The sequence below is a fragment of the Callorhinchus milii genome, unplaced genomic scaffold (assembly GCF_018977255.1).
Source record: "Callorhinchus milii isolate IMCB2004 unplaced genomic scaffold, IMCB_Cmil_1.0 Scaffold1, whole genome shotgun sequence".
NCBI lineage: Eukaryota > Metazoa > Chordata > Chondrichthyes > Chimaeriformes > Callorhinchidae > Callorhinchus > Callorhinchus milii.
In genome coordinates this window covers 36821734-36848196 of record NW_024704742.1, presented here as the reverse complement: position 1 = coordinate 36848196, position 26463 = coordinate 36821734, and the positions used below count along the sequence as shown (strand labels likewise).

The 26463-nt window shown below is 41.1% G+C and overlaps 1 protein-coding gene across 1 annotated transcript in view; it reads right to left on the bottom strand.

The window, feature by feature from the left end:
* The window catches only part of arhgap24 (Rho GTPase activating protein 24), a 153605-nt gene extending 127753 nt beyond the window's left edge, over window positions 1–25852 (bottom strand). Inside the window, exons 1-2 of the mRNA XM_007896953.2 lie at window positions 25778–25852; window positions 15892–16091 (exon numbers count right to left, since the gene is read on the bottom strand). Coding sequence (XP_007895144.1) covers window positions 15892–16071 — 180 coding nt within the window. The 5' untranslated portion in view covers window positions 16072–16091; window positions 25778–25852. The remainder of the gene's footprint in view (window positions 1–15891; window positions 16092–25777) is intronic.
* Window positions 25853–26463: the final 611 nt, after the last annotated feature.

Below are 26463 nucleotides of genomic sequence, written 5' to 3'. Positions count from 1 at the left end.
GTGAGAGGTACGATCTAAACCAGTCAACCAGGAGAAGGTGAAAAATGGACAAAATAGGCAGAGAAAATTGTGAGCAAAATGTTGCACACTGATAATCTCAAATCCCAAGTGAGATGGTAGCCTATTTCCCTTTCCAAATGTCTCTTTATCTTTTAGACATAAAATTGTGTAATGTTGTAGCATAAAACAGGCAATTTGACCCATCTTGTCAGTACTAGTGCCTTCCCCACCTTCCTCTCGGACACCTCCTATCTTCCCTCTCCCTCTGCTCTGAACGCCTCCTTATCTTAGGCGACTTCAATCTCCACTTCACCCTCTCCTGCTATACCTCTGCCGACTTCTCCTCCCTCCTCTCTTCCCTCAACTTCTCCCTCCTCATCCACTCCCCCACCCATGTCCGTGGCCATCCCCTTGACCTGGTGATCACCCGGGGCCTCACCGTCTCGGTGACTGAGGCCCTCCTGATTGGCTCACTCCAGCGCCTCAGCACCTCAGGCTCTGGCAGCATCAACCTCCATGGTTGCACACTACAACTCACCAGCCAGTCAGGAACCTGGGTGTCTTGTTCGACCCTCAACTGTCTTTTCTTCCCCACATTCAAGCCATGACCCACTCTGCCTTCCCTCACCTCCGTAACATCACCCGACTCTGCCACTACCTCACCCCTCAGGCCACTGAAACTCTTGTTCATGCCTTCATCACCTCCAGGCTCGAATATGCAAAGCCCTGCTTGTCGGCCTTCCCAACTCCTCCCTCCACAGGCTGCAGATAATCCAGAACTCTGCTGCCCATGTTCTCTCCCGCACCAAACTCCGTGACCCCATCTCCCCCATTCTCGCCCGACTCCATTGGCTCCCTATCCTTCAGAGGATCCAGTTCAAGATCCCGATCCTCACATACAAAGCCCTCCATGGCCTCACCCCACCCTACCTCTGCGATCTCCTAACCCCTTACCAACCAGTCCATTCCATCTGCTGCCGGCTCTGGCCTGCTCCACATCCCCCGACCTACCCGCCTCACCATTGGCGGGAGAGCCTTCAGCCACCACTCTGCCCCCAACCTCTGGAATTCCATCCCCCAGTCACTCCACCTTGCCCCCTCCTTAGCCTCCTTTAAGTCCCGCCTCAAGACCCTCCTCTTCAACCATGCCATCAGCCACCCCCCTTCCCCTCCCCTCCCTTACCCCCAACCCCAGCTCGGGTCTGAATTGCTGTACTCTGTCCAGCGCTTTGGGATGTCCTCCCGACGTGAAAGGCGCGATACAAATGTAATTTTGTTGTTGTTGTTTCACCAGTTGAGCCACCTAATCTTATCCCACTCTCGAACTCACTCTATTTACCATGTAAAATTCCCCCTTTCAAGCACTTTTAATTACCTTTTCAAAGAGTTCATGGACTCTGTTTTAATAATGGTTTGCCGGCGAAAAACCCACCCATCCTTTAAATAAAAATATGTTCCGGACATTCCCTTTCAAGGAGAATCTAATCCTAGCTTGTTGGAATAATTCCCATTGTCCCCTCAACAAAAAAATTTCAGAAGCTATATGCTACTTTAAGCATCGAAAATATTGTAAAAGTTCATAGTTACAGATATTTGAGATATGCAAATACCTTCCAGTCTCAAAGTGTTTGTAGTTTTGACATTGTGCAGCCATCGCATTATTAAAAAAAGGTGCAATTTTGCCACACATGCAAGTGCAGTGGAATTCAGACTGGATTCAATGCTCTCATTCTACACTCTATTTACATGGTTTCTCTTTTAACTCATAGAGATGGAGTGCCAGCAAGTCAATGACTTCCCCAGATATAAGAGCGATTTTCGTTGGCATGGGAGACCAGAAGCCTGTTGCTAAACACTAAAAGGGAAGCAATGGTTTCAATTACAGTTTCCGCTTGCTCTGCATTTTATGATGAGTACTCGGTGCTCAAGTGGAGCACCCTAAGTGAACAAGACTTTGATGATATTCAAAGTGTTTGTGGTATGGAAACAATTTGCAAGCCTTACTGTTTAACCAGCACTGAAGAGCAGAGAGAGATGCAGAAAGAGGGAGAGAGAGGGAGTACTGTTGTTCCACATAGCATTGTTCAATTATAAAAAGTAGAAGTTAAACTGTAAGTTGACAGCATAGTACCAATTATGACCTCTATCGTATATCTACCTGGTCTGGTTTAGAAAGGAGGATTTTCTATGCTTAAGTACAAATATCAACTCGAAACAAGCTTTTACAAAATACAAGGGATATATCTATGAGATTGGTCTGAAGCAGACATAGACCCTTATAAATACTCAGGACAAAAATACAGTATATTTCTGTCATTTGTTATTAAAAAATGTTAATTTCTTCTCAGTATTAAAGGGATGGTATATAAAATACTACAATATGGCTCCCTCAACTGCAGTTAACAACACTGAAATGCACTGAACCACAAAAGAGGAAATCTAATTGAAGATACTGGTCTAAATTTGTTCACAAGAATTTTTTGGATAATATGTGTTACAAATATTCTATGTGACTCCCTGATTGCTCAGAGGGTAAATGCCCTGCCCTTTAAACTACATGTCAGTCAGAGTTCCAATTTATTATCTCGAGCAGGGGTGTGAAACTCATCTGTTCACTTGGTGAGCCACACCATAAAAAAAGCTTAAGATATAAGATTTTCTCAGTATGAACCTTGCCAGTAAACTCTGAATACTTCGCTTTATGCTGTGTTTAATAGTGCTATTTTATGTTATAATCTGTAATTGTTGCATTGCAAATCAAACATGTTGCCTTGCTGTGACATTCAATGAAAAAAAACTAAGTCCAAATAAAATTGATCATTTCCTTTAAGGCTGTTTGTGTTTGTGAGACCTTGCTGTGTGCAAAGTGGTTGTTGCATTTGCACACAGATATACAGCCATTACACTGAGAGCAATTCCTTGTGAAGCTCCTTGAGACAGTATTGACCATATCAGATGCAAGGAGTTTTTCATAGAAACTCCACATCAAAATTAAAAACAGAATAACGTCACACTTTTTGTTTACTGGCAGGATACCGTATGTAAATTGTGAGACGCTTTTTGATTAGCCCACAGTTCAAGCAGTTAAAGGACTTTGCTCCCGGGCATCAGATGGTGAGATTGCCTGGGGGCTGCTTGAATTACGCAAACATCATGAGTTCTAAACTGGGCTACCAGATGGGTTATCGTGTGGTCGCAAGGGTTTAGCGGAGGAAATGAGGGACGTCGTCCATCTCACCCTGATCCAAAAGTGCCTTGTGCCAGCCAGTCACACAGCACTGCTGACAGCAGTCATAAAATGAGTCTGCACTCAGCCAACCTTCCACTCTTAGCTGGAGGAGTATGAACGATGGCTGGCGGCCAATAATGGGAGGAAGCGAAAAGATAAATAAATGCAGAGTTGAGTTGCTAAGGCTGAATGTGATGGGAGTGGGGGGGTGGGGGGTGGGGGTATAGCAGGCTTGGATTGTTAAATACTGTAGTTTTGAAGCACTCATTGTGCAGCCCTTTAAAATGGATACCATACTACCACTCTGAACAGAAAGAAACTGTCAACAAAGCCAGAATACAGAAGAAAGAACATTAGGGTGTAGCCACTGCAGATTGATATGAGAACAGTGCTCTCTCCCCTGAGCGCAGATTTGGCACAGAAGTTATCTCCTGCCCCGACATACAGACTTTCATCTCCCAATGCCATCTCTGCTGAGGCACTGAGCCCTTGCCTGTCACAGCCATCAGCCACTGCTTAGAATTCATCCTGCGTTCCTAAACAGTTATCCAGCGACTTCAGCAGACTGTGTTGAGTAAAAGGGAATTAGCAGTGAGTAGAAAGGAGGAAAAAAATAATGTATTCAAAATGTCAATTGGAACAATAGTCGCTTTATTGAGCTTTACTTTCTTTTTTCCTTTTTCTTCAGACTGCCCATTTCCAGATTAGATTCCTAACCTTTGTCATTGGAAGCAAACACTGATCTCCACTGCACAGGCTGCCCGAGGGCTACAGATAATATCCACAGCCCAAGCATAACTTGCAAATAGACCAGAGATTCCACTCTCAGATCAGGTAGTACTGCAATCTGGCAAGCTTCTTATTGATTGAAGTACCAGACTGCATTGCAGATAAGACTGATCTATATAGCATTTGCAGCTGGTACAATACTGTGTGAATTCAAAAATGTACTGGTGCAGCCACAATGCTATTTCTGCAAAGAGCTTTCCCCACAGACTCTCGGACTGGGGAATTACATAGAAAGACCTGGGGGTTATTCTCTGCTTTGTCAGTCCATTTGTCGACCCATGTCCATGTGCTTTTAATAAAGGGAAATTCCATGATAATGCAAATACAGCAGCTACGAGCAGACAATGATAATTCATCATTATCAGTATAGTTACCCAGGGAATAAGTGATACTTTAAAGTGTTTTAAAAGATTATCAGGCAATTGAGGCATACTGATGACATGCTAACCATGAGAGACAACAATTTAGATAGTCAACGGGATGCTTTAAAAGCTCATAGCAAATGCCCAGGCAATATTTATATATTTTTAAAAATACTGTGTTCAGTTGTATGCAGTACAAATTACAGCTATAATTTTATTTTTTGTTGGTGAGCTTTTGTGCTCACATTTCAGCTGCTAATTTTCACCCCTCACTGGACGGCCAACAGCTACTAATGTTATGGCTGTCACGTTTGACAGTACAGTGCAATTTACATTTATAGAATGTCTTTCACGTCAGGACGATGCCTTACACCACTTTACACAGCTGGCTCGGCACCCACGGTGGGGTGGGGAGGAAGCTGAAGGAGGAAGATGACCAAAAACGTGTTCAATAATGTAAGGGATTCATCACCTCAAGGCTCGACTGTGGAAACTCCCTCCTTATCAGCCTCCCCAACTCTTCCCTCCACAAGCTGCAGATCATCCAGAACTCTGCAGCTTGTGTCCTCTCCTGCACCAGGCTCCGTGACCCATCACCCCTACCCTCACCCAAATCCACTGGCTCCCCATCCCTCAGAGGATAGAATTCAAAATCCTCGTCCTTACTTTCAAGGCCCTCCACACCTTTGCCCCCTCCTACATCTCTGACCTGTTGACTTCCTAACAACTTGCCTGCTCCCTCCGCTCAGCAGGCTCTGGCCTGCTCCATGTCTCCCGCCCAACCCACTCTACCATCGGCGGCTTTCAGCCTCTTTGTGCCCACCCTTTAGAACTCCATCCCACAATCCCTTCATCTTGCTCCCTTGCTTGCCTCCTTCAAAGCACAACTCAAAACCCTCCTTTTTGACCATGCCTTCAGCTGCCCCCTACCTCCTCTGCCCTCCCTCATCCCAATCCTGCCGCCCCACTATCAGGTCCTGATTCACGACTGTTCAGTGCCTTGGGACGTCCTCCTGACATGAAAGGCACTTTACAAATGTAATTTTGTTGCTGCTGTTGTAAGACTTGAGGCTTTGAAAGTGGAAAGGGAGAGGGCAGGTTGGAGAGACTCTGGCATGGAGTTCCAAAAAGCAGGGAAGAATGGCTGAAAGCTCGTTTGCCAATGGTAGGACGCATAGGGCGGTGGATGTGAAGCAGACTGTTGTTCACTGAGCAGAGGGAAAGGTCAGGTCAGTTGGGTTGCAGGAGATGCCAGAGGTAAGGTGTGGCGAGGAAATGGAGGGATTTCAGTTATGGTTTCACATCGCGCATTAGGATGTGGGCACATTTACTGATAATGAACAGAATGGTTTCTACATATCATTATACAACAACAACAATAACAAAATTACATTTGTATAGTGCCTTTCATGTTGGGAGGATGTCCCAGGGCGCTGGACAGACAGAGTTACGGACCCAAGCTGAGGGTCGGGGTGGGGGAGGGGAGTGGGGAAGCAGGGAGATCGAAAGCACAGTCAATGAGGAGGGTCTTGAGGTGGGTCCTGAGGATGAGAGAGGGGGTGAGACGGAGGGACTGTGTGATGGAGTTCCAGGGGTGGATGCGGAGTGGTGGAAGGCCCGGCCGCCAACAGTGGGGCGAGCAAGACGGGCACATGAAGCAGGCTGGAATCCGCTGAGCGGAGGGAATGGACAGGTAGTAGTGGATTAGGAGGTCAGAGAGGTAGGGGGGAGCAAGACTGTGGAGTGCTTTGAAGGTGAGGGCCAGGATCTTGAACTGTATCCTCTATGAAATGGGAAGCCAAAGGAGTTGGGGAAGGATGGGTGTGATAGGGTCACGATGCCTAGTGCGGGAAAGGACAAGGGCTGCAGAGTTCTGGATGATCTGCAGCCTGTGGAGGGAGGAGTTGGGGAGGCCGACAAGCAGTCTATTTACTAGCCATAAAAGTTTTAGTTACTAACCATAACATTTCCCAGCGAGCGACTACGAACTGATGCAAGAGCGATGTTGTAATTCTTAATCCTTCAGTTTCACCCCTTTCACAACATGGAGGCACGTAGTCAGACATGGTCAGTGCTTATGGTTGCTAATAGGTCACAAGTGTTTCCAAAACTGAATATAACCAGCCCATAAAGTTCATACCAAGTACTATTAAAATAACAGATGTCATGCAATCTCATCCCAGGGCTCAGATAACTGTTGTAAATGGCTGGTGCTTTGCTTCCTGTGGTCTACAACCATCATCTGAATTCTTTGATTCGATTACCGCCTTCTAATCACAAAGCACATCCATTATTTAGTACCTAACATGCATGTTTAATAGAAGGCAAAACAGAAGACACAATTGGAATGTCTGATCTCTGAATCAGATAAAATGGGGAAGGTACTCCTCAGTTTGATGGGTGCGTAATGGTTCAACATTGCTTAGAAGTGCTCCAGGACGCTAATTCATGTGATGGACACTATATAAATGCAAGTTGTTGCTGCTTATACACTAAGAAAGGCCCCAGCTAGATTTCAGCACATTTAACAAGCTCACAAGTAAGAGCTGGCTGAGCAAAGGGGAAGTGTAGAGGAGTGGAGTGTGAAGAGACCTGAGAGGTAGGGAGGTACTGAGGCATTCAGTGTAGTGATTCTGCAAGGTGCTGTTTCCTGCTGTTTTCACAAGAAATTAAACTTCAATTCCTGGCCTTGAAAATTTCCTACTGTAATTTGAAATGAAGGCGGTTATGTTTTATCCAAACTACTTGACATACATGTGATTGTTTTTGTTCAGACGAGTACGACAAATAAGGAAACCATCACCTTGCTTAACAGTATGCGAACCAGATATGATGCAGTAACAACTTGCATTTATATAGCATCTTTCACAGGGAGCAGTATCTCGGAGCGCTTAACGATGCTGTAGTTTGATACCAAGCCAGGAAGAAAGGGTAAGTGCGTGTAAGTACAGTTGAAGAGGTGCAATATGAAGATGGGCAAAGAGAAGGCGAGGCACAACAATACGTAGCAACAACACGGTTTCCAACAGTGGAATAGAGGGGATGAGGGATGTGCAGATGGCCAGAGCCGGCTGAGCAAAGGGGACGGGTAGAGGAGTGGGATGTGAACGGGCCTGAGAGGTAGGGAGGTGGAGCATTCAGTGAAGTGATGATGCAAATGATAATTTTGGCGAACCTCAGCACAAAAAAAAAGCAACTCTTAAATGCATTGCAAACATGCAAACCTGCTGGATTAACATTAAAGAGGCATTATCTGTTTAATAGAGTGCAGGGGAAGATTTGGGTTAGCAGCAAGTGACCTTTGTTGCAATGACAATTTTGGAATGTAGTAGCAGGTGTTGGTGAAGACTGTACAGTTTGGCTTACAAATGACAAACAACGATTTGTATTCACTCATTTGCAAAGATTCTTATGAGACAGAATTATATTTGCGTGGCAGGGTGGAAACAGCCAGCTGTGGAACAGGAAGTTTAAAAAAAGCCATTTCCTCTCTCGTCACAGTTTGTGTGACATTGCTGGTACAGATTAGCTGCTGTATAACATTAACTTTCTTTTACGATCAGTTTTATTGTTATATTTTGTAAAGCACTTCATTTAGTTTGCATTGGAAGGTGCTATGGAGGATAGCATTCTACCCTTTGAGTCAGAAGATTGTGGGTTCAAGCCCCACTTTGGGACTTTGAACTCATATAGTCTAGGATCACATTCCAGCGCAGTGCTGAAGGCACAACACTTTATTAGAGGTGTTAACATTGGATGAGATGTTAAATCGAGGCTCGTTCTTAAAAGCCAGCATGTGCTCAGTGCTGGGAGAAACTCGGAGTTGAATTGTGTTTGGATGGTTTCACCCAGCCTCATATGTATTAAGTGTAGTTAATGCTTGATGTCAACAGACCCAACAGATTGAGCTCATGCAAGTAAATACTACAGGTAGAATGGTTTAATGCTATCAATGACTATTATTTGGATCAGCTACGTGTCTGACACATGGAGAAACCCATCACCATGTTTATCCAAGAGTATCCAAATCACACGGAGAGTTCTATGCACTCCACCTACACATGGAAATTCATGTGTTGAAACAATTGGGGTTCAGGTAGGTTCAGCTTCAGCTGTTGCATATTGCTCCTCTACTGCTCAGCAGTGGACCTCGATGAGTGGACCTCAGGCTAGCCAGTATAGTGAAACTTAAGTGAATTCACCTCCTCTAGACTCAATTTATGTTTCTAATAACAGACAATCAATGCAAAAATGGCCGCAAATGATGGATGTTGCATATGTAAAATACAATTAACTCTGAGGGAGAAAAAGCTCACTTCTTTTGCTGTACATAATTAATCAGAGGTGCGGGTTAGCTGTTCTGCAGTGCAGAACAAGGAATGATGGCGGTAAAGAGGCCAGGAGACTATTATCAGACAATAATAAAATTAGCAATCCCAGCCCAATTTACTATAATTGTAATTCCATAGTAAGTATAGTTAGGACAAGATGAGATGATGTTTTAAATGATCTTGCAAACTAATAACTCTGAAAAGCTGAGATAATGACAAAGCTCTGACATGCATTATTTTACCCTTTAGAAAGTGAGCTTTAATTAGGTGCTACATTTGTCGTGTTCAGGCATTATTTAACCTCAAGGGCATTCAGGGGAAGATATATATTTGATGCTCATGTTCAATTAAAAATTTGCAGTGAAAATTAAATAAGATGAATTCCTAAACAAAAGTTTGAGTTGTAAGGAGCTCTAAATTTAAAAAGGAAAATTAAAAAAAGGAGTGTTAAGATCTGAACCAGTTACAAAATATTAGGTGAATATGAATGGAATACAATTATACTGATAATAAATCATGTTTTTATCTGCTAAAATTCGTGCTAAGTGACAGCTCCATTAAACCACCACAACCAATAACAATAACAAATTCATTTATATAGAGCCTTTAACGTCAACCCAAGGAGCTGGACAGTTGAGGATTTGTATTGAGCTGGGAGCTTGGATTCAGGAGGGGTGGGGGTGGTAGGGGAAGCTGACCCAAGGCGCAGATAAAGAAGGTCTTGAGGCAGGTCTTGAAGGAGGTGAGGCAAAGGGAATCCAGGGTGGAGTTCCAGAGAGTGGGGACATATAAGCTGAAAGTGTAACCGCAGATGGTGGGGCAGGCAGGGCAGGTGGGTGAATCAGGCAGTGAGCAGGTGTGTTAGTAGAGTTTTAGAAGGTCACAGAGGTAGGGTGGGGCAAGATCATGGAGGAATTTAAAAGTGAGGACAAAGATCTTGCCCCCTCTCTCCCCTTTTACAAGTCCCGCCTGAAAACCTTCCTCTTCGATCGTGCTTACAGCCATCCCCACACTCCTCCCCTGGCTTGGAGTCAGGCTCCGCCATTGTTAAGCACTCTGAGACTCTACCCTGAGTGGAGGGCGCTATATAAGTGCAAATTATTGTTGTCTCAAATTACTTGTATACAATACAGTTGCGCCAAGGCAGCAGAACATGACGTCATGGGTTTAGGGCTTTGAAAGTCACTTTTAGGTCAATGCCAGGACACTGGATTAATTTCCGAAGCAGCTAGATGCTGTAAAGGTAAAGATGGTAATTTGAGACTTCTGGATGGATGAGATCAAAGAGGCCAAAAGACCTTCAACACTCTTGTGTTCTTGACAATGGAAAGGATGCACCGTTCAAAAAATCTTCCTGTCTCATTTCACTGAAGGCATTTAAATTTCCAGTGCTGGTGGCATTCAGTTATTTCAGCCACGCACAGGAAGCTTTTCATGGTCCTCTGGGGAGGTGGGGGAAAGAAGAGGAATCTAAAATTACAACACTCTCTGACCTGATGGAAGGAAAATCTGACGTTATCCATCTCGACTCTTTGTCAGCTGACTCGGGAGTAGCATTGCCAACAGCTGTGATGACCAGTTGTATCCCTGGCACCCGGCTAGAGATGGGAGGTCAAGAGGTAAAAGCCATGGAGGGATCAGCAGCTCACCACCTCGTACTCCCACTAAAGAAAGGTGTGAATGTTGTCAAAGGGACAGAGATTTCAAACGGGAGAACTGAATGGGTGGGAAACAGTTGGCATCCCGTGAAAAGGTTATAATTTGCATCCCGTTCACAGTATGCACTGAAATGCAGGTCATTCCTCCTCTGTATAGCCAAATGGCTCTGTATCGCTCTTTCTAAGCAAACTGTGAAATCACAGGTCTGAGAAGGGAAATTGCAGTTTGTCTCTTCACTTCTCACAGCTGACAGTGATATATTGCTGTCTATTTTTACTGCCTAAACTCTGGCTGAGGGACACAGCCCTGCTTGAAGGACCCAGTATGCATTTTTTTGGATCAGCCGGGTGTCTGACACATACAGAAACCCTTCACCATGCTTTAGACTAATATCCAATCCAAAATTAAATCTGAGACTAAGAAAAGCTGTTTCTAAAATAATAAGTTATAGCTACTAGTTCAGGAAGAAAGACAGTGGCTTTAATTTGAAAGGCCTATGGCATTGTGCTTTGTGACATTTCCCCCGAGTGAGATATTGAAGGTGTAATAACAAAATGTCACGTGACATTGTGTTTTCTTACTCAAATTGACATGGGTGATCGCTCTAAAAATTATCCTTATGGCAACTATCAGTGTGTACTCACATTGAGTCGATTTACAGGCTGACATTTTCAGAGTCATCCCATTCAGACCTCACTCCCATTTGGCAAATACAGACACTACGGTCCCAAGCCATGTGTGGATGTTTTGGTACTTTTCGCTCACCATAAAAGTCCACAGCCAAGAACTACGTAATGTGTGACTTTATTGTGGGCAGTGGCTCTTTTTTACATTGATATACGACAATAGTTCTTAAGATCATGTCGTTGAAAACGTATGTTCCACCAAACAGAAACTGCTATTTGTAAACATATTCAAGTTACTAGGAGCAGGGATTTTTTTACCTGCTCAGTTCCTGTTACCCTCGCAAGCCAAAGCCCCAACAGTTAGAGTTTTCTAGGTGGACAAGCAACAGGAAGCTTTGCAGACAGTGCTTTCAGTGGTAAGCTATGCGGTTTTAAACTCCTGTTAAACTCCAGCAGTACCCATGCACATTTTGGGTCTGCAAGCCTTGGCTCTTGCAACGTGTGCTTAATGCTCTCCGTAATTAAGTAAGCAGGGAACTCCTCTAGGGAGAGAGTAAGCATTTCATTCTAAAAACAAGGAAGTTTCTATGTGTAAATGGCACGCATTTGTGGAGCACTCAGTCTGGTTTGAAGACTCTTAATCATGCTGATGGGTGTCATACACCCAGTCGACCCCAAAATAGTTAGATCAAAAATAGATTTGTACGCTTGTGGTGCTTTTAAAGATTCAAGTAAAGATTTCAAATGTTTATCAAACGCTGCCAATTGTAAAAGCTGCTGTGGACTCACTCCGCTTCTCTGAATTTATTGATCAGTTACAGTACAAGTTGTAAGAGATAAGACCATAAGATGTAGGAGCAGGAGTATGCCATTTGGCCCCTCGAGCCTTCCCCGAAATTTAATAAGATTATGGCTTCTAACCTAATTCTATTTATCTGCCCTATCCCCATATAAAGCATTATTAAGATCTTCCATAAAGCACCACATCCTGATTCTCTGTCCTCCCAGCAAGACAGCGCAGAGGTATTCCAGAGATCCATCTTATAATGAGCTGCATGAATCCAGTCTAATACTGACTACTACTCAGTCACACAAATATGTGGATCTCGTGCTACATTACACTGAAGCATTATCCGCTGTGCCAGCATTTCGAATCTGTAATGAGGACTGGACTTTCAAATGTATTCAAAAGCCAGCATTTAGAATGCAAGATTATTCAGGCAGTGTGCCTCACTAGCAATCCCTTTTTGAAATAATTCTTATATTCACCCGGTTTCTGTTTTGCAGAGTGCTAAGGAAATTCTACACAAAATCTGTGCCCAGCTCCCTGAGACATTACTCCGCATGAAGGGCACTATGTAAAAGCATGCTGTTGTTGTTGTTCTTGTCATTGTAAATAACATCAGTCCAACTCCATGTTAAAGCTGCAGTTTCCCTTTTACTGCAAATCTAAGTAATAATAATCCTTACATTTGATATAGCGCCTTGTCACATCTTCGAGACGTCTCAAAGCACTTCACCGAATATACTGTAAAGTGAATTGACTGTATATTTTGTGGGTGAAACGTGGCAGCCAACTGTAGGCAGCAGTGTCCCACAAACAGGCATAGATTGAGTGACCAAATTATTATTTTCTTTTATTATTATTTATTGATTTATTTTTAAAGGGATTATTATCCCCAGAAAAGTGATCCACCAATTGACTAACTACCAGGTTCCTATTTATTGCTGAAGGATCAAGTTGTGAGAGTGATAAGCAGATGGTAAACAGAGTCGTATGGAGTGAGGAAACTTGCCCAATCTTTCGGCCTGCCCGGGAATCAAACCCGGGTCCTCTCGCTTGCTAGGCAAATGTTCTAACCACTAAGCTACAAGACTGCACTTCTTAATACTTAAGAACAAATGAAAGTATAGAGTTGGGGAAGGTCTTTATTTCCATCACACCTCTTGCTCCTTGCACAATTTCTGTCATCTTGCATTCCTTATTGATTTCACCTGTCATAAGAAGTAAATAATCTTAGATAAAGATTCTCATTATTCTTCGACTATTTGAATCATTTTGAAGTGAATTAACCAGTGGCCATTGTGTGTTCAAGTAAATGCAGTGGCTCATTAAAGCAGCAGCAGAGTGTTCAGCTCACAGCCACATTCAAAGTGGACGCTTTGCAGAGAAGTAAAAGACTTTTTATCTTTTTCCCAACCTACGTGAATACCCAAACATCATTTAAAGAAAGATGCAATCAATGTTTACTATATAATACACCAATCCCTGCATGATTTACAACTACTACACTTGACTGTAGTTACACTACACTTGATTGTAGTTATTGTAAAGAGCTTTGAGACGTTTCAATTTGATAAGACCTTTTAAAATTAAATTTTTTTTTTGTATGGTGCAACTTTGATTCTCTCTTCCCAACTATCTATGCTCCTCTCCCTGATTCAGCTCAGGCTGAACTCCTTATTCAGTGCCCATCTCCCACTCACCTCCCTAGCATAGCTCCTACCTCCTGCTTACTCTCCTGCTTCATCTCCAAACCTTCCCTGCTTTCAACTGCCACTTCCCACAGGTGTCCCAACCCAGCTCCCACCTTCGCCTCTCTTCCTCCTCTCTCTCTCTCTCTCTCCACCTCCTTAACCCGGCTCCTGCTTGCAAACTAATCCACGACATAATACACAGCAAATAAGGCCTTTGGTAACAAGTTACAAAAATAAACTGTTAACCGTATAGCCCGCTGGCTTGAGGCCAGAAAAATTCAACGTCAGCAACTATGCAATCAGAGGAGGAACCTCTAGTTTGTAGTCGTCTGACACTCTCAGAATATACAAACGTACTACATACATTTTTTTCTCTAATGTATAAAATAAAGAGAAATGGAAGGGGGTGAGCCATTGACACCTCACCTATAAAGCAGCCACATCTCTTGGACAGAATCATTCTATGGATTATTTGCAAAATGCAAAATACTGAAAACCTGAAACAAAAACAAAGATCGCTGGGAACACTCAGCAGGTCAGAAAGCAAAGTGAGTCAACGTTTCGGGTCTATGACCATTCGTCAGAACTGAGGCACGTTGGGACCTCTTGCACCTCTTTCCCCCTGTTTTGTTGCAATCCCTCCCTTTGTTTTGCATCATTAACACCTCTTTAACCCGTCATCCCCTGTCCTCTACCCCATTTTCTTCTTTGTCTTCCTTGCCCTGCCTCCCCGCTCTCTGTTAACCCTTAAAAGCCTCTCCCTCCCAACATGCTCCAGTTCTGACAAAGGGTCGTGGATTCGAAACATTGACTCACTTTCCTTTCTCCATAGATGCTGCCTGACCTGCTGAGTGTTCTCAGCGACTTCTGTTTTTGTTTTCTATGGTTTATTTGACTTGACCGCCTCTACCTGATGTGAAATTGATTTGTATCGTAGAGTCCTGGGTCAGGATTCAGTGGAGGTAAATGAGAAATGACTGGGAGCACTGAAAATCTGCTCAAATATTTTCCCCACTGCTCCATTTTACAGCAGTGGGGAAAATCTCCCTCAGGCTCAAAAGTTTCTCCTCAAGCAATTAAAGAGAACAATGAAATTCCAACAATGAAAACATTTAAATTCTATCAAATGATTGCAAGGAGCATGCTCAAAATCCTCAAACTAGGGATTAAAAGGAAGTTAATGTCACACCAGCTTTTCATAAGTGTCTCGCACATACCCCTGCTAATTTAGTACAATACAAATTACACTTACATAACCTTTTTCACACTGGAAAGACATCTCAAACCCCTTACAAATGCCGGCAGGGCAACTGGGCTAAGGGTGGGAGCTGAGGGGGCGTGTGGGATGGTAAATGTGACTGAAAGCACAGTCAAAACTGTTGTATTCTGTGGACTTAAGGGAGAGTGTTGTACTGTAATTATATCCTCTAAACTTTTTTTTAAACCAAACATTCAGCACTGCATGGGTTAATGCTCCTGTTTTATTTTGTTTGCTTCCTTTATCAATTTACCATCTGCTTATCACTCTCACAACTTGATCCTTCAGATTTTACCGTACCAATATTTGGGCCATTAAGGACTCTTTTCAATTGATTTCTGCGCTTGGAATTCTCTTTCTTACACATCATCACTATGATTGAGAGGGTCAGAAAGTGACTTGCTCCCAGATGGTTGCCATTGGCACCCACTGGTAGAAATGTCCAGCAATTTAAATGTCAGACAATTTTAAGAAAATAATTTGTTTTACAGTTCAAATGTTTAAATGGGTTTACTTTGGTCCATTTATTTCCACATAATTGTAGACAGATCCACATTTTTCTATGTCCCAAGCAGAGAATTTCACTTCTTGTGGAGTCCTGTAGCTTAGTATATATCCAAGTATATATCCAATTTCCCTTTGAAAGTTATTATTGAATTATGCTTCCACCCTGCTTCAGGCCGTGCATTCCAGATTGTAACAATATGCTGCATAAAGCACACTTATTGTAAGCGCAACATTTTTCTTCAACACTATGAAACGATCAATGTATGCCACTGTTAAGCATTCCAAGACTCTGCCCCATGTGAAGGGTGCTATATAAATGCAGGTTGTTGTTGTAGTTGTATGCAGTTAAAAAATAACAATATAAATGAGTTCATATCACTATTATGTCAAAATAATTTTGCAATTCCAATTAAAAGCAACGTAGCAGAACTATTCAAATATATTATCAATTAAATACCCAAAGCATCAACAAAATGGCTACGTATAATATCACACCAATCTTACCGTGGTATATTAGTCTTTACTCCATATAGTGATAAGAAGTGAGTCACTAAACAGTTTGTGTACCACTATGAGAACTGCATTGAAATCATATGTGGTCTTTGGAACCTGTCCAATATTACATATAAGATTTTCACTTTGGCCTACTTACCAGTGGTCGATTTTCATCTTCGTCTTTGTAGTAGTGAAGCTGGTCGCCCTTGAGTACAAACCAACGTGTGTGCCAAGTCTTGACAAAACCTCCTTGCTTTCTCAGCCACCCACACTTAATCACATTTTGCCTGGTTCGGACAGACTGGGAGCTATCCAAGGAGCTGCTATGGTCATCCATTATGAGACCAATGGATTTTCCTGGCAAAGACAAAAATGAGAGAATACCCTGTTAACAGCATACACCTACTGTGTATATACACTTTACAGTGAATAACAAGCCTTATAATAAAAGTACAAATCTATGCATCCTGCTGCAAACCAACATACTTTCCCACAGTAGGGCTGAATCGAGAGCTAACCCACTTTTTCAAGGTCTATAGAAGTTGCTCTGGCCAAGGAAAACAAATCATCAAATACGTCGGCAACAGCAGTAAAAAATAATCCTTTTCTACTATACGATGAATAGCAATGCTACAAAAATCAATGAAATCTTATTTCCTCCCCTCTTCTGTGCCTATACAGAATGTTATGTGCGCTCATTGCAAACACCTCTCCCCAAATGTAACTCGACCGTGTATTGAAAATAATTTGGCTTAATTTTCTGATTATTTCAGTTAATGACCCCTGTTCATAGAGCAGGGGAACGCTGCAAGCACACTGCAGTTTCACAATTGATGTTAACAGGAGCTCAGTCTATTAGTACAACAGTTGGGGATCCTATGGTAAAGTCAGTCATAAACTATTTGAGATTATTCTAAATCCACACGATGCTGGCGGTAATGTTTAATTTCTGTTCCTGTTTACGTTTCTCAACATCTTTCTTCTCATGTCATATATAAAGAGAGCTGTTCTGCCTGGTGTTATTTTTCAAGATCTACCTGAAGTGCAGTTCAAAACCCTTGAATTGCTGTCAGTGAGGCCAATAAATATTGTAAGCACCATTGGAAGATATGAGGTATGTATTTTCTCCCATTCTTTGAATTAATCATTAAACCGAGGTCCCATCTGCCTGTTCAGGTGGACGACATTAAAGATTTTTTGAATACCCTGCCAGGTGTGATAATCAAGGTAGCTTTCAAAAGGCAAATACATGCATATATGTATCTAAATTGGTGATTCGCTTCATAGCTGTTTACGGGACATTACAAGCACAAATTAGAATCAGATTCCTACAGAACAGAAGAGGACCATTAGACCCACCGTGCCTATGCCGGCTCTTGGAAAGAACTATTCAATTAGTCCCACTCACGCATTCGTTCCCCATAGCTTTGCAATTTTTTTCTTTTCAAATATTTATCCAATTCCCTTTTGAAAGTTATTATTGAATATGCTTCCACCTTCTGTTATTCACTCTATCAAAACCTTTCATAATTTTGAACACCTATTAAATCTCCCCTCAACCTTCTCTGCTCTGAGGAAAACCATCCCAGCAACTCTAGTCTCTCCACATAACTGAAGTCCCTCATCCTTGGTATAATTCTGGTAACTCTCTTTTGCACCCTCGCGAAGGCCTAACCAGTGATTTATAAAGGTTTAGCATAATGTCTTTGCTTTTGTACTCTATGCCTCTATTTATAAAGCCAAGGATCCCATCTGCTATTTTAACAGGCTGTGTTCGCCCACAAATACACAGTTCCTATACATTATAGTAAAATTCTGTGAGGTGATTTGAGAAGTCTCAACAACATAATAAGATACTGCAGTATAATAAATGAAAGGACTATTGTTGTTATTATTTAAGAGAGGAATGACAAATATGTTAACTGTGAAACACAGCTGTCTCATGTCTATCAGCTTATGTAAAATTATTCATTACTGGCATCGCTAAACCTATAACAGTGTTCCCTACAGGATTCTTCAACTGCAATTGATCCTATATTAACCCAGCTGACTTTTTCCACCTGTTAAAGTGTATGCTGCAGCATCATTAGAGGATACTGAATAATTATAAAAGTAACTTTGTATAAGTTTATAAAATTTGCCTACAGAAGACACAATCACTATACTAAACAGAAAGTGCTGTGAAGCGCTGTGATGTTCTCCCAACGTGAAAGACAGTACAACAAATTACACAATTATTATAATTAGTAGTAGTAATATCAGCCCAAATTCGCCTTTCTTTTTGGGGATATTACTATCTTCATGAATATGTGGTTGAGAATGAGCATGAACCATGTGTCGGTTTAATTCCAATGACAACATATGCAAGTGACACGAATGTGTAGTGGAGACAATTGTACACTAACACAGCATTCATTTGCAAATATACCAAAATAGGTTTACCAGACACTACTGATGAATAATCTGTTTAAGTATGAGGCTAACATACAGTATACAGTATCACTAATATTGAGACATCTCTTTTAACAGTACAAAAATGACTTGTAACGGCCCCAAAGAGTTCAGTAATTCTCTTCAAAGATCAACTGTTATTGATATGAGAAGGTCACTCTCCTTGGAAGAAAATGAAGCTATAATTAAAGTAGAACCATAGAAATATGCGCAGACATCCTAATATGAGATAGTCAGGACAGCTCAGCACACTCACTGTTGACACCAACAACCTTGGTCAATTGGAAAGAAGCAGAAAGACACAAGTTAGTATAATGGAGAGTGATGTTTCAGATCATCCACATAAAAGAGCAATGTGGGCTTGTCCATTACTTGTGATGAGGGGCAAATGGCACATTTACAAGGGATGAGTGGATAATCTTGAAGTAGTGCTTTGGTTTATTTCAATCCACATCAATATAATCTCAGCCAATCAACCCATATCCCAATACATTCAATTTACTGATTATGTAATGCAAAGTATACCCCTTTCACATCAGTATTAGTGTTTAATAAATGTTTCCTTGAGGCTGAAAACCACAATTACAATGCAGTTTGCTTTGCAAAAAAGGCCCATATGGCCTCAAGGGATACATTCATTTAATTGATGTTCTTAAGGTTGTCCACATTTCACAAGCAGCAGCACTAAACCTCTGGAATTCCATTCCCCAATCACTCTGCTTCACCCCCCCTCCTTAGCCTCCTTTAAGTCACACCTCAAGACCCTCCTCTTCGACCATGCCATCGGTCACCCTCTTCCCCTCCCTTCTCCCTCCCTGACCCCAGCTCGAGTCTGAATAATAATAATAATCCTTGCATTTGATATAGCGCTTTTCACGTCGGGAGGACGTCCCAAAGCGCTTCACAGAACACACTGTGAATTGACTGTATATTTGTGGGCGAACGCGGCAGCCAATTGCGCACAGCAATGTCCCACAAACAGTCGTCGATTGAAAATGACCAATTTATTATTGTTTTTGGTTTTGGAGGGATTATTATTAGGCGTGTGGAGTAAGGAAACTTGCCCAAGGTTTCGCCCTGACTGGAATTGAACTCAGGTCTCTCGCTTGCAAAGCGAGTGCTCTAACCACTGAGCTACAGGACTCCACTATGTACACTGTCCAGTGCCTTGGGACATCCTCCTGACATGAAAAGTGCTACACAAATGTAATCTTGTTGTTGTTAAACAGTCCAATAGTGTCACCTGCAATGCTGTCATGCTATCATACAAGAAACTAGGCACACTGAAAGCTTAATTGTAGCGTTGCTTAACTCCTAACACTTAATTTAACATTTTAACAAAATACATGGAAATGTTTATTATGATGTCTTTAAGTTCATCTGGGAGCTTTTACTATTCCTAATGGGATGCTCTATTTTGGTACAACTGCAGCAAAAGGTAACATCATTCTGCTGTGGAGTCATGCTCGATGAGGTGTCATTTATTGCTTTGGTAATAAGTGAGAAAGACAAACCTAACAAAACGGAGATTGGAACTGGCTCACACACTGCATCCATTTTATATTGGATCTGTTTGAAAGTTGATCTGTGCAGTATTATTACGCTTCTTGCATCTAAGAAATCAATTCCTCAGGTAGAGGACACCTTCTCTCCTCAAAACAGTGCCCGTTGCCTTCGTTCCTCCAGGTCTGGCCTCCTCCTTGTCCCCTGAGTCCTCTGCTCCACCCTTGGCAGCCGTGCCTTCAGCCACTATACCCCGAGGCTCTGGAACTCCCTTCCTCACTCCCTTCACCTCGCCCCTTCTCTTCTTACGTTCAGGTCTCTGCTGAAGACCTTTCTTTTCGACCGCGCCTTTGGTCACTTTCCTCCCCCGGCTCAGCCCTGGGATCCGTTACTGTGAAGCGCTCTGGCGCTATATAAATCGAAGTTGTTGTTGTTGTTGTGGTAGTTGTTGATAATACAGCACGGATCTTGTAAAAGAAACACAATCTATCACTACTGTCAATCACGCAACAGCAGCTCTGAAGCTTTACTATTAGTTCCATTCACTCACTTCAGTACTAAGCAAATTGGTAGCTTTACCTATTACATATATCTACAGTTACTGAATAGGAGCAGATGGCACCAGTCAGCTCATTCTTTTTCTTCTTCAATCTTGAGTACCACACACATACGCTCTACGTTTTTGTGACAAAGACTTCAGGTTTCTTGCTATTCCACGATTTTACTAGGGACGAGCAGGTAATCTTGAAGTAGTGCTTTGGTTTATTTCAGTCCACATCAATATAATCTCAGCCAACCAACCCATATCCCAATACATTCAATTTACTGATTATGTAATGCAAAGTATACCCCTTTCAAATCAGTATCAGTGTTTAATAAATGTTTCCTTGTGGCTGAAAACCACAATTGCAATGCAGTTTGCTTTGCAAAAAAAGGCCCATATGGCCTCTGAGTAATTCTCACAATTTTAACATTACCAGGAAACAGTCAGGAAATTCAAATTCAAAGGTGAAGCATTTTATTTTTAAAAAATAGAGTTTTGACTGAATTTAAAATGATCAAAATGAAATCTAAGTTGTTTACTTTATGATGCAAAGGGAGTCAAAATTACATTACAGGACGATAGCTGGTATAAAGGGATGTGGATAGTGGTGTTGGGCAGTCTTTTGCAGCAAAACATTAATGTAGGTTAATTGCTTTTCCAAAAGTAATGGGAGCACCGTAGGCAATCAGGAGCCATTCATAGATTAAGGTACTGAGCCTGATTCACAAATACAACAAAGTCATAATCATATCAATAATCTTAAAATCATGAGAATCACCAGCACCGGAATAGCAAGGAAACCTGAAGTCTTTGCCATAATAATATAGTGTATGTGTATGGAGTCCTGTAGCTCAGTGGTTAGAGCACTCACCTCTCAAGCGAGAGACCTGGGTTCAATTCCCGGCAATGTGAAACCTTGGGCAAGTTTCCTTACTCCACACACCTAATAATAATCCCTCAAGAAAAAAAACAATACATTTTTCACTTCAATCCATGATTGTTTGTGGAACACTGCTGTGCGCAATTTGGCTGCCACATTTCGCCCACAACTATACAGTCAATTCACTTTACAGTATATTCTGTGAAGTGCTTTGAGAATCTAGAAGATGTGAAAAGCACTATATCAAATGCAAGGATTATTATTAGGATTTTATGTATTATATATACACACACACACTGTACAGATAGCTGTAACTCAACAAAGCGTGAGCTTTAGTCTGGTTCTCACTGTGCTTTCTATACTAAGCTGGAAGTGCTCACCGAGAGTGCACAATAGGAAAGAATTCTGATTCCTAATAGTAACATCCTTCACCTCAATTACCTGCATCAAAACATATTTCAAAAAGAAAAGAAATTATAATTATAATCAAGCAAAATCCAATCACTGTATCCAATTACTGTATATTTACAATGCATCTACATGAATCATATTGTGAATTGCTCAACTTTATAACTAATATAACTTTATAACATTGTCAAATAACAGTGATTTTACAAATAATCGCAAATATAATACTCGCTTGCCACCAAGGTCAGTAAATTTATCAACAAGAGGACAGTAAATCCTTGGTATAATCATGAAATCAGCCCTGTTCAGAAGAAAATAATTGTTCAGGAAGAAAGGTCATTAGCACATTAGGTGCTAATAGCTAAAAGAATTAGCCATTCTTTATTGTTTGATCTCAACCCACTTTTCCTGCCTTCATACCATCATCCTCAATCCCCTCATTTCAGAAATTAATCTTCTGGTGTCTTGACCCATTTATTCTGCTTTAATGGACTTTCCTGACAATTAGTCCACAAGTTTGATCATCCTTTGTTATAAAAAACACTCAGCGCCACTTTCTTACTCTAATATCCCAATACTTGATGAACAACTTGAACCATGTTGAACAATTTCCCTAGCTATACAAATGTAATCTTGTTGTTGTTGAGTCACCTTAGTCAATATACTAAATAATTCAACTTCCTTCTAACATTCTTTCTGACCTTCCACCACTCAACCAGTGAGTAAAATCATCACTAAACATTAAGCCACATTGTTCCTGGTACAGTTAAGGAAGTACAGTCATTTAATATTATGAATGAAATCGAAAGCAATGATCCAAACAGGAACATGCACATGAAGTACTCCAGCCCTCTCCAGAATCTAGATCGCCACTCCATGCACACAGCTTCAGAGGGATCCAGTTCACCACTGCTATGGTTAAACCTATTTACGTTTATCAGTATAATAATAATCCTTTCATTTGGTTTAGGACCTTTAGAACCTTAATACGTCTTCTAGACGTCTCAAAGCACTTCACAGAATATACTGTAAAGTGAATTAATTATGTTTTGCGGGTGTAATGTGTTTCATACTGTCCAACCTGTAGTATAACAAAAGGGTTCCAACATAGGGAATCTTGATCCATCATAGAGAGCACAATGAGACAACTCTGATAAAGATTCACTGTATCCTAGGCAGCTTTTATTTACTTTTTAACATATAGAGATTTAATGCATTCTGATTACTAAAAATAGAAATTTTCACTGAATCTTCATAATGTTTTTATTTTCTAAATATTTCACAGAAAAGATCATTTTTAGGGATCAACCTATACTAGACCTCACAGCGGGAAATGGTGAGACAGCAGTTCCTTCATTACCTGTATTATGAATTTGAATTGAACTGGCTCCCTATCTCTCAGCGGATCAAATTCAAGGTCCTTGCCCTGACTTACAAATCACTTCATGGTCTATCACCTCTTTATCTCTCTGATCCCCTTCTTCCCCATTTCTCTACTCACCATATCCATTTAATTACTAACGTGCTCCACCATTATAAAGCTCTCTGAGACGTTATTCTACATGAAGGCCATTAATGTTCATGTCAAGTTGCTGTTGTTGTTAGTCAAACTATACCTATTATGGGAGATGTACTGCTGACACAGCGCTAAAAGTGAAGCAACGTTCTATTTCCTCAAACTGGCACTTTGAGGAGTGCGACACGTCACTAAATATTAAAAGGAAATGAAACGCATGCAATCTATTGAAGAGTATACAACTGCCAAATGCAAAGCTTTCATCCTCCCTCAGAAACCGAATACTGATTTTCTCCTCAGTTTGCTTTATATTTTTAACTTCAGGTTACTGATTTTCACTTAATAAAAGGATTCTAAAAACCTTTAACGAAAATATAGTATATTTTATCTACTTTGATCAAAGCGCATTTTGCTGTGGTACCTTTTTAATGTCCCACCCTGATGATCTTTATCGCATTTTTAATTTATTTTTGGAGCAAGGGTGATATTTTGCTTACCGCAGGTGCAACCTTATCAGATCAAGTTTGTATCTACTATATTTTTACTGACAGTATAAGATGTATTGATACTGCGGCATACAGAATTTACCCTTTAACCCAACAGCTAGGCAAAATGTGTTTGAATTGGAGTAACCAATTTTTGACTATTTTAAATCTGCAGCATTAGGAATGTCAAGCTCTCCTACATGATACCCGCGTGATCAGCAGTGTATAAATGCAAGTAGTTGTTGTTGTTTTGAGAATGTCAAGTAGTTTCTAACACACAGAAACGTTTAAAGAGAAACCTCACAATGAGATCACTACAGTATAACAGCAGGTGAAGAAGGTTCTTTGGTCCACTAGATTTCTTTCTTCCAGAATACAATCTTCCCACCACAATATCAAGCTTCTTTCTGGGTCGGTCCTGAAATTGCCCTTTGCAACTCTAAACTTATGGTCTCTTCTTCTACAGTCTTGATGCGTTCGGAAATAATGTTCTGGGTTTACTTATATACCATATTAAATATGATAGAGATAGACCGACATTCCGCCTTGATTTTGTTCCATATGATGGTGTCTGAGAAGCCAGGCCTGTTGCATTGGAGTTCCAGTTTGGATCATGGACTTCAACTGCTGATTAGCGGATAGTTTTTTTTGCAAAATTAAATGCTCAGAGTAGCTAACTGACAATCAAATGGCAGAAATCTAATGTCCAATGGCAAAATTTTACCGATTGAGAACAAAGTTGATCTGTGGGTGGTTGGCCTCTGGAATGTCCATAGGCATTTGATGTGATAAATATCAAACAAATACATCACTAAACTATAATAATAATAATCCTTGTATTTGATATAGCGCCTTTTCACAGTTGTCGAGACATCTCAAAGCGTTTCCCAGGATATACTGTAAAGTGAATTGACTGTGTATTTTGTGAGCGAAACAGGGAAGCCAATTGTGCACAGCAGCGTCCCACAAACAGTCATGGATTGAGAGACCAATTTTTAAGAAAAAGACTAAAAAATAATTTGTTCCGGTATGTCTCGTATGTCTGGCTTGAGATGAGCCAGGTTTCATTCACAAGTACCAAAGGAGTTTCAAGGTTATTTCAAGGGAGTTTCTTCTGATGTTCAAATCAACAATCCATCAAATTAAATTGGTCACTCACTTCGCTCCTTGGCTATTTGTGGGACAATGCCATGCGCAAATCAATGGCTGCTTTCTGCCACAAAATACACAGTCATATCAGTATACAGTATACACTGTAAAATGCTTTGAGACATCTCCGCGACATGATAAGGTGCTGTATCAAATTCAAGGATTATTATTATTAGCATTGTCAAGTCAGACAAAAAATGGTCATTCACTTCATGGCTATTTTGGGACATTACTGTGCACAAATTAGGTGCTGCATTTGCTTACAAATACACAGTCACTACACATTGACAGCAAAAGCTCTTTGAGATGCATTGATGAAATGATAAGGTGCCTTAACAAATGCAAGGTTTATTATAATACAATATCTCCATCTCCAATCGTTTGTTATTTCCCTTAATGAGTGATATTCATCCTTCCCACTTCTCAAGCCATTGACATTTATTTGGAATTAAATATTGTTCTGTTTCACAGAGGTAGAAAGTGGAGCACGTAACATTGAAAATATTTCCACTTCAGCACAGTTTAATGCCACAAAGATACACTGCAAAGCTTCAAGTAATATCATAAGTGAATGCAACAACAAGCATTTATGCAACACCATTCACTTACAGGGGCATCGCTAAGCACTTGACAAAAGTAGAAGGGAAATGAAAGATTTAAAGATGTTAACCAACCTCATGGTCAGAGATCACTTTGAGGAAAATTTTCAAAGCAACAAGAGAGGTAGAAAGGCAAAGGTATTTTGACAGAGAATTCCAAAGTGCGCTCGCTGAAGACAGCCACCAATGTTGGAGTGAGAGGGTAGGGAGCGAGCACCACAGTCAGAGGAGTAAAGGGTATATGCCAGAAAAACTGAAAAGATGGTATGCATCATTACCACTCCCTCTCCCCCACCATAATTCAACGTTAGAAAGTGAAATTCTTCATAGCACAGTAGCGTATGTTTAGCACATGACAGAGGATTTGTTTTGTTAGCAAAGATTGAAATTGACCACTCTTAAGTGGGGTTAAATTTAAAGCTGCAATTAGAGCCTGTCTGTTCGAAGCAAAATACATACTAGCAGATAATAAGCGACCAGCTAAACCTAAACATCAACTGCACAGTACCTCAAGCCTCCGGCTCCTAAACCACAGATGCCACAGGTCAATGGGAAAGACACTATATTAAGATGTTACTGCACAGGGTCTTAGGAAACCTGTCGCTGTTTTGCTCTTTGCTTCTGTTCTTTTTGCAAAAGCTAGAGTTTGGTGACACCAGCACATTTGTTACCACAAACATATGACGCAGTGCCACGATGTCACTGATATTTGCATATCTTATCGAAAGAACTAACAACTGTTGGACACCACTCGACAGCAGATGTGTATCCTTCCTCAATTCTAGCTGGCATTTAGTGAATGTCACCCATGTATTTTCCTGTCTACACATAATACTCAATGATACAGTCACACTGCAGGCAGACGATCGGCATTTCGCCCACAGAAACGTTTTGCAACACTTACAGTGAAAGAACAATGCCAAAAGGAATGTTTCAAAAGAGTTGAACAATATATTATGCATTGTTTAGTGTATTTTTAGGGATATCACTTTACTCAAATATACATATGCTGATTCGAATGAGATTTGTGTCCATTGATCACGAACCAAAGCAATTCAGTACAGTACTGCAGCAAATGTTAAAAACTGGTTTAAAAGAATGTTTAAGGCATTCTGCAAGTGCTGTATGTAATTGCTCTGTTTCTGTACATTTTACATTCTGCAGCAAGTCACTTCCTGATATAATAATACAATT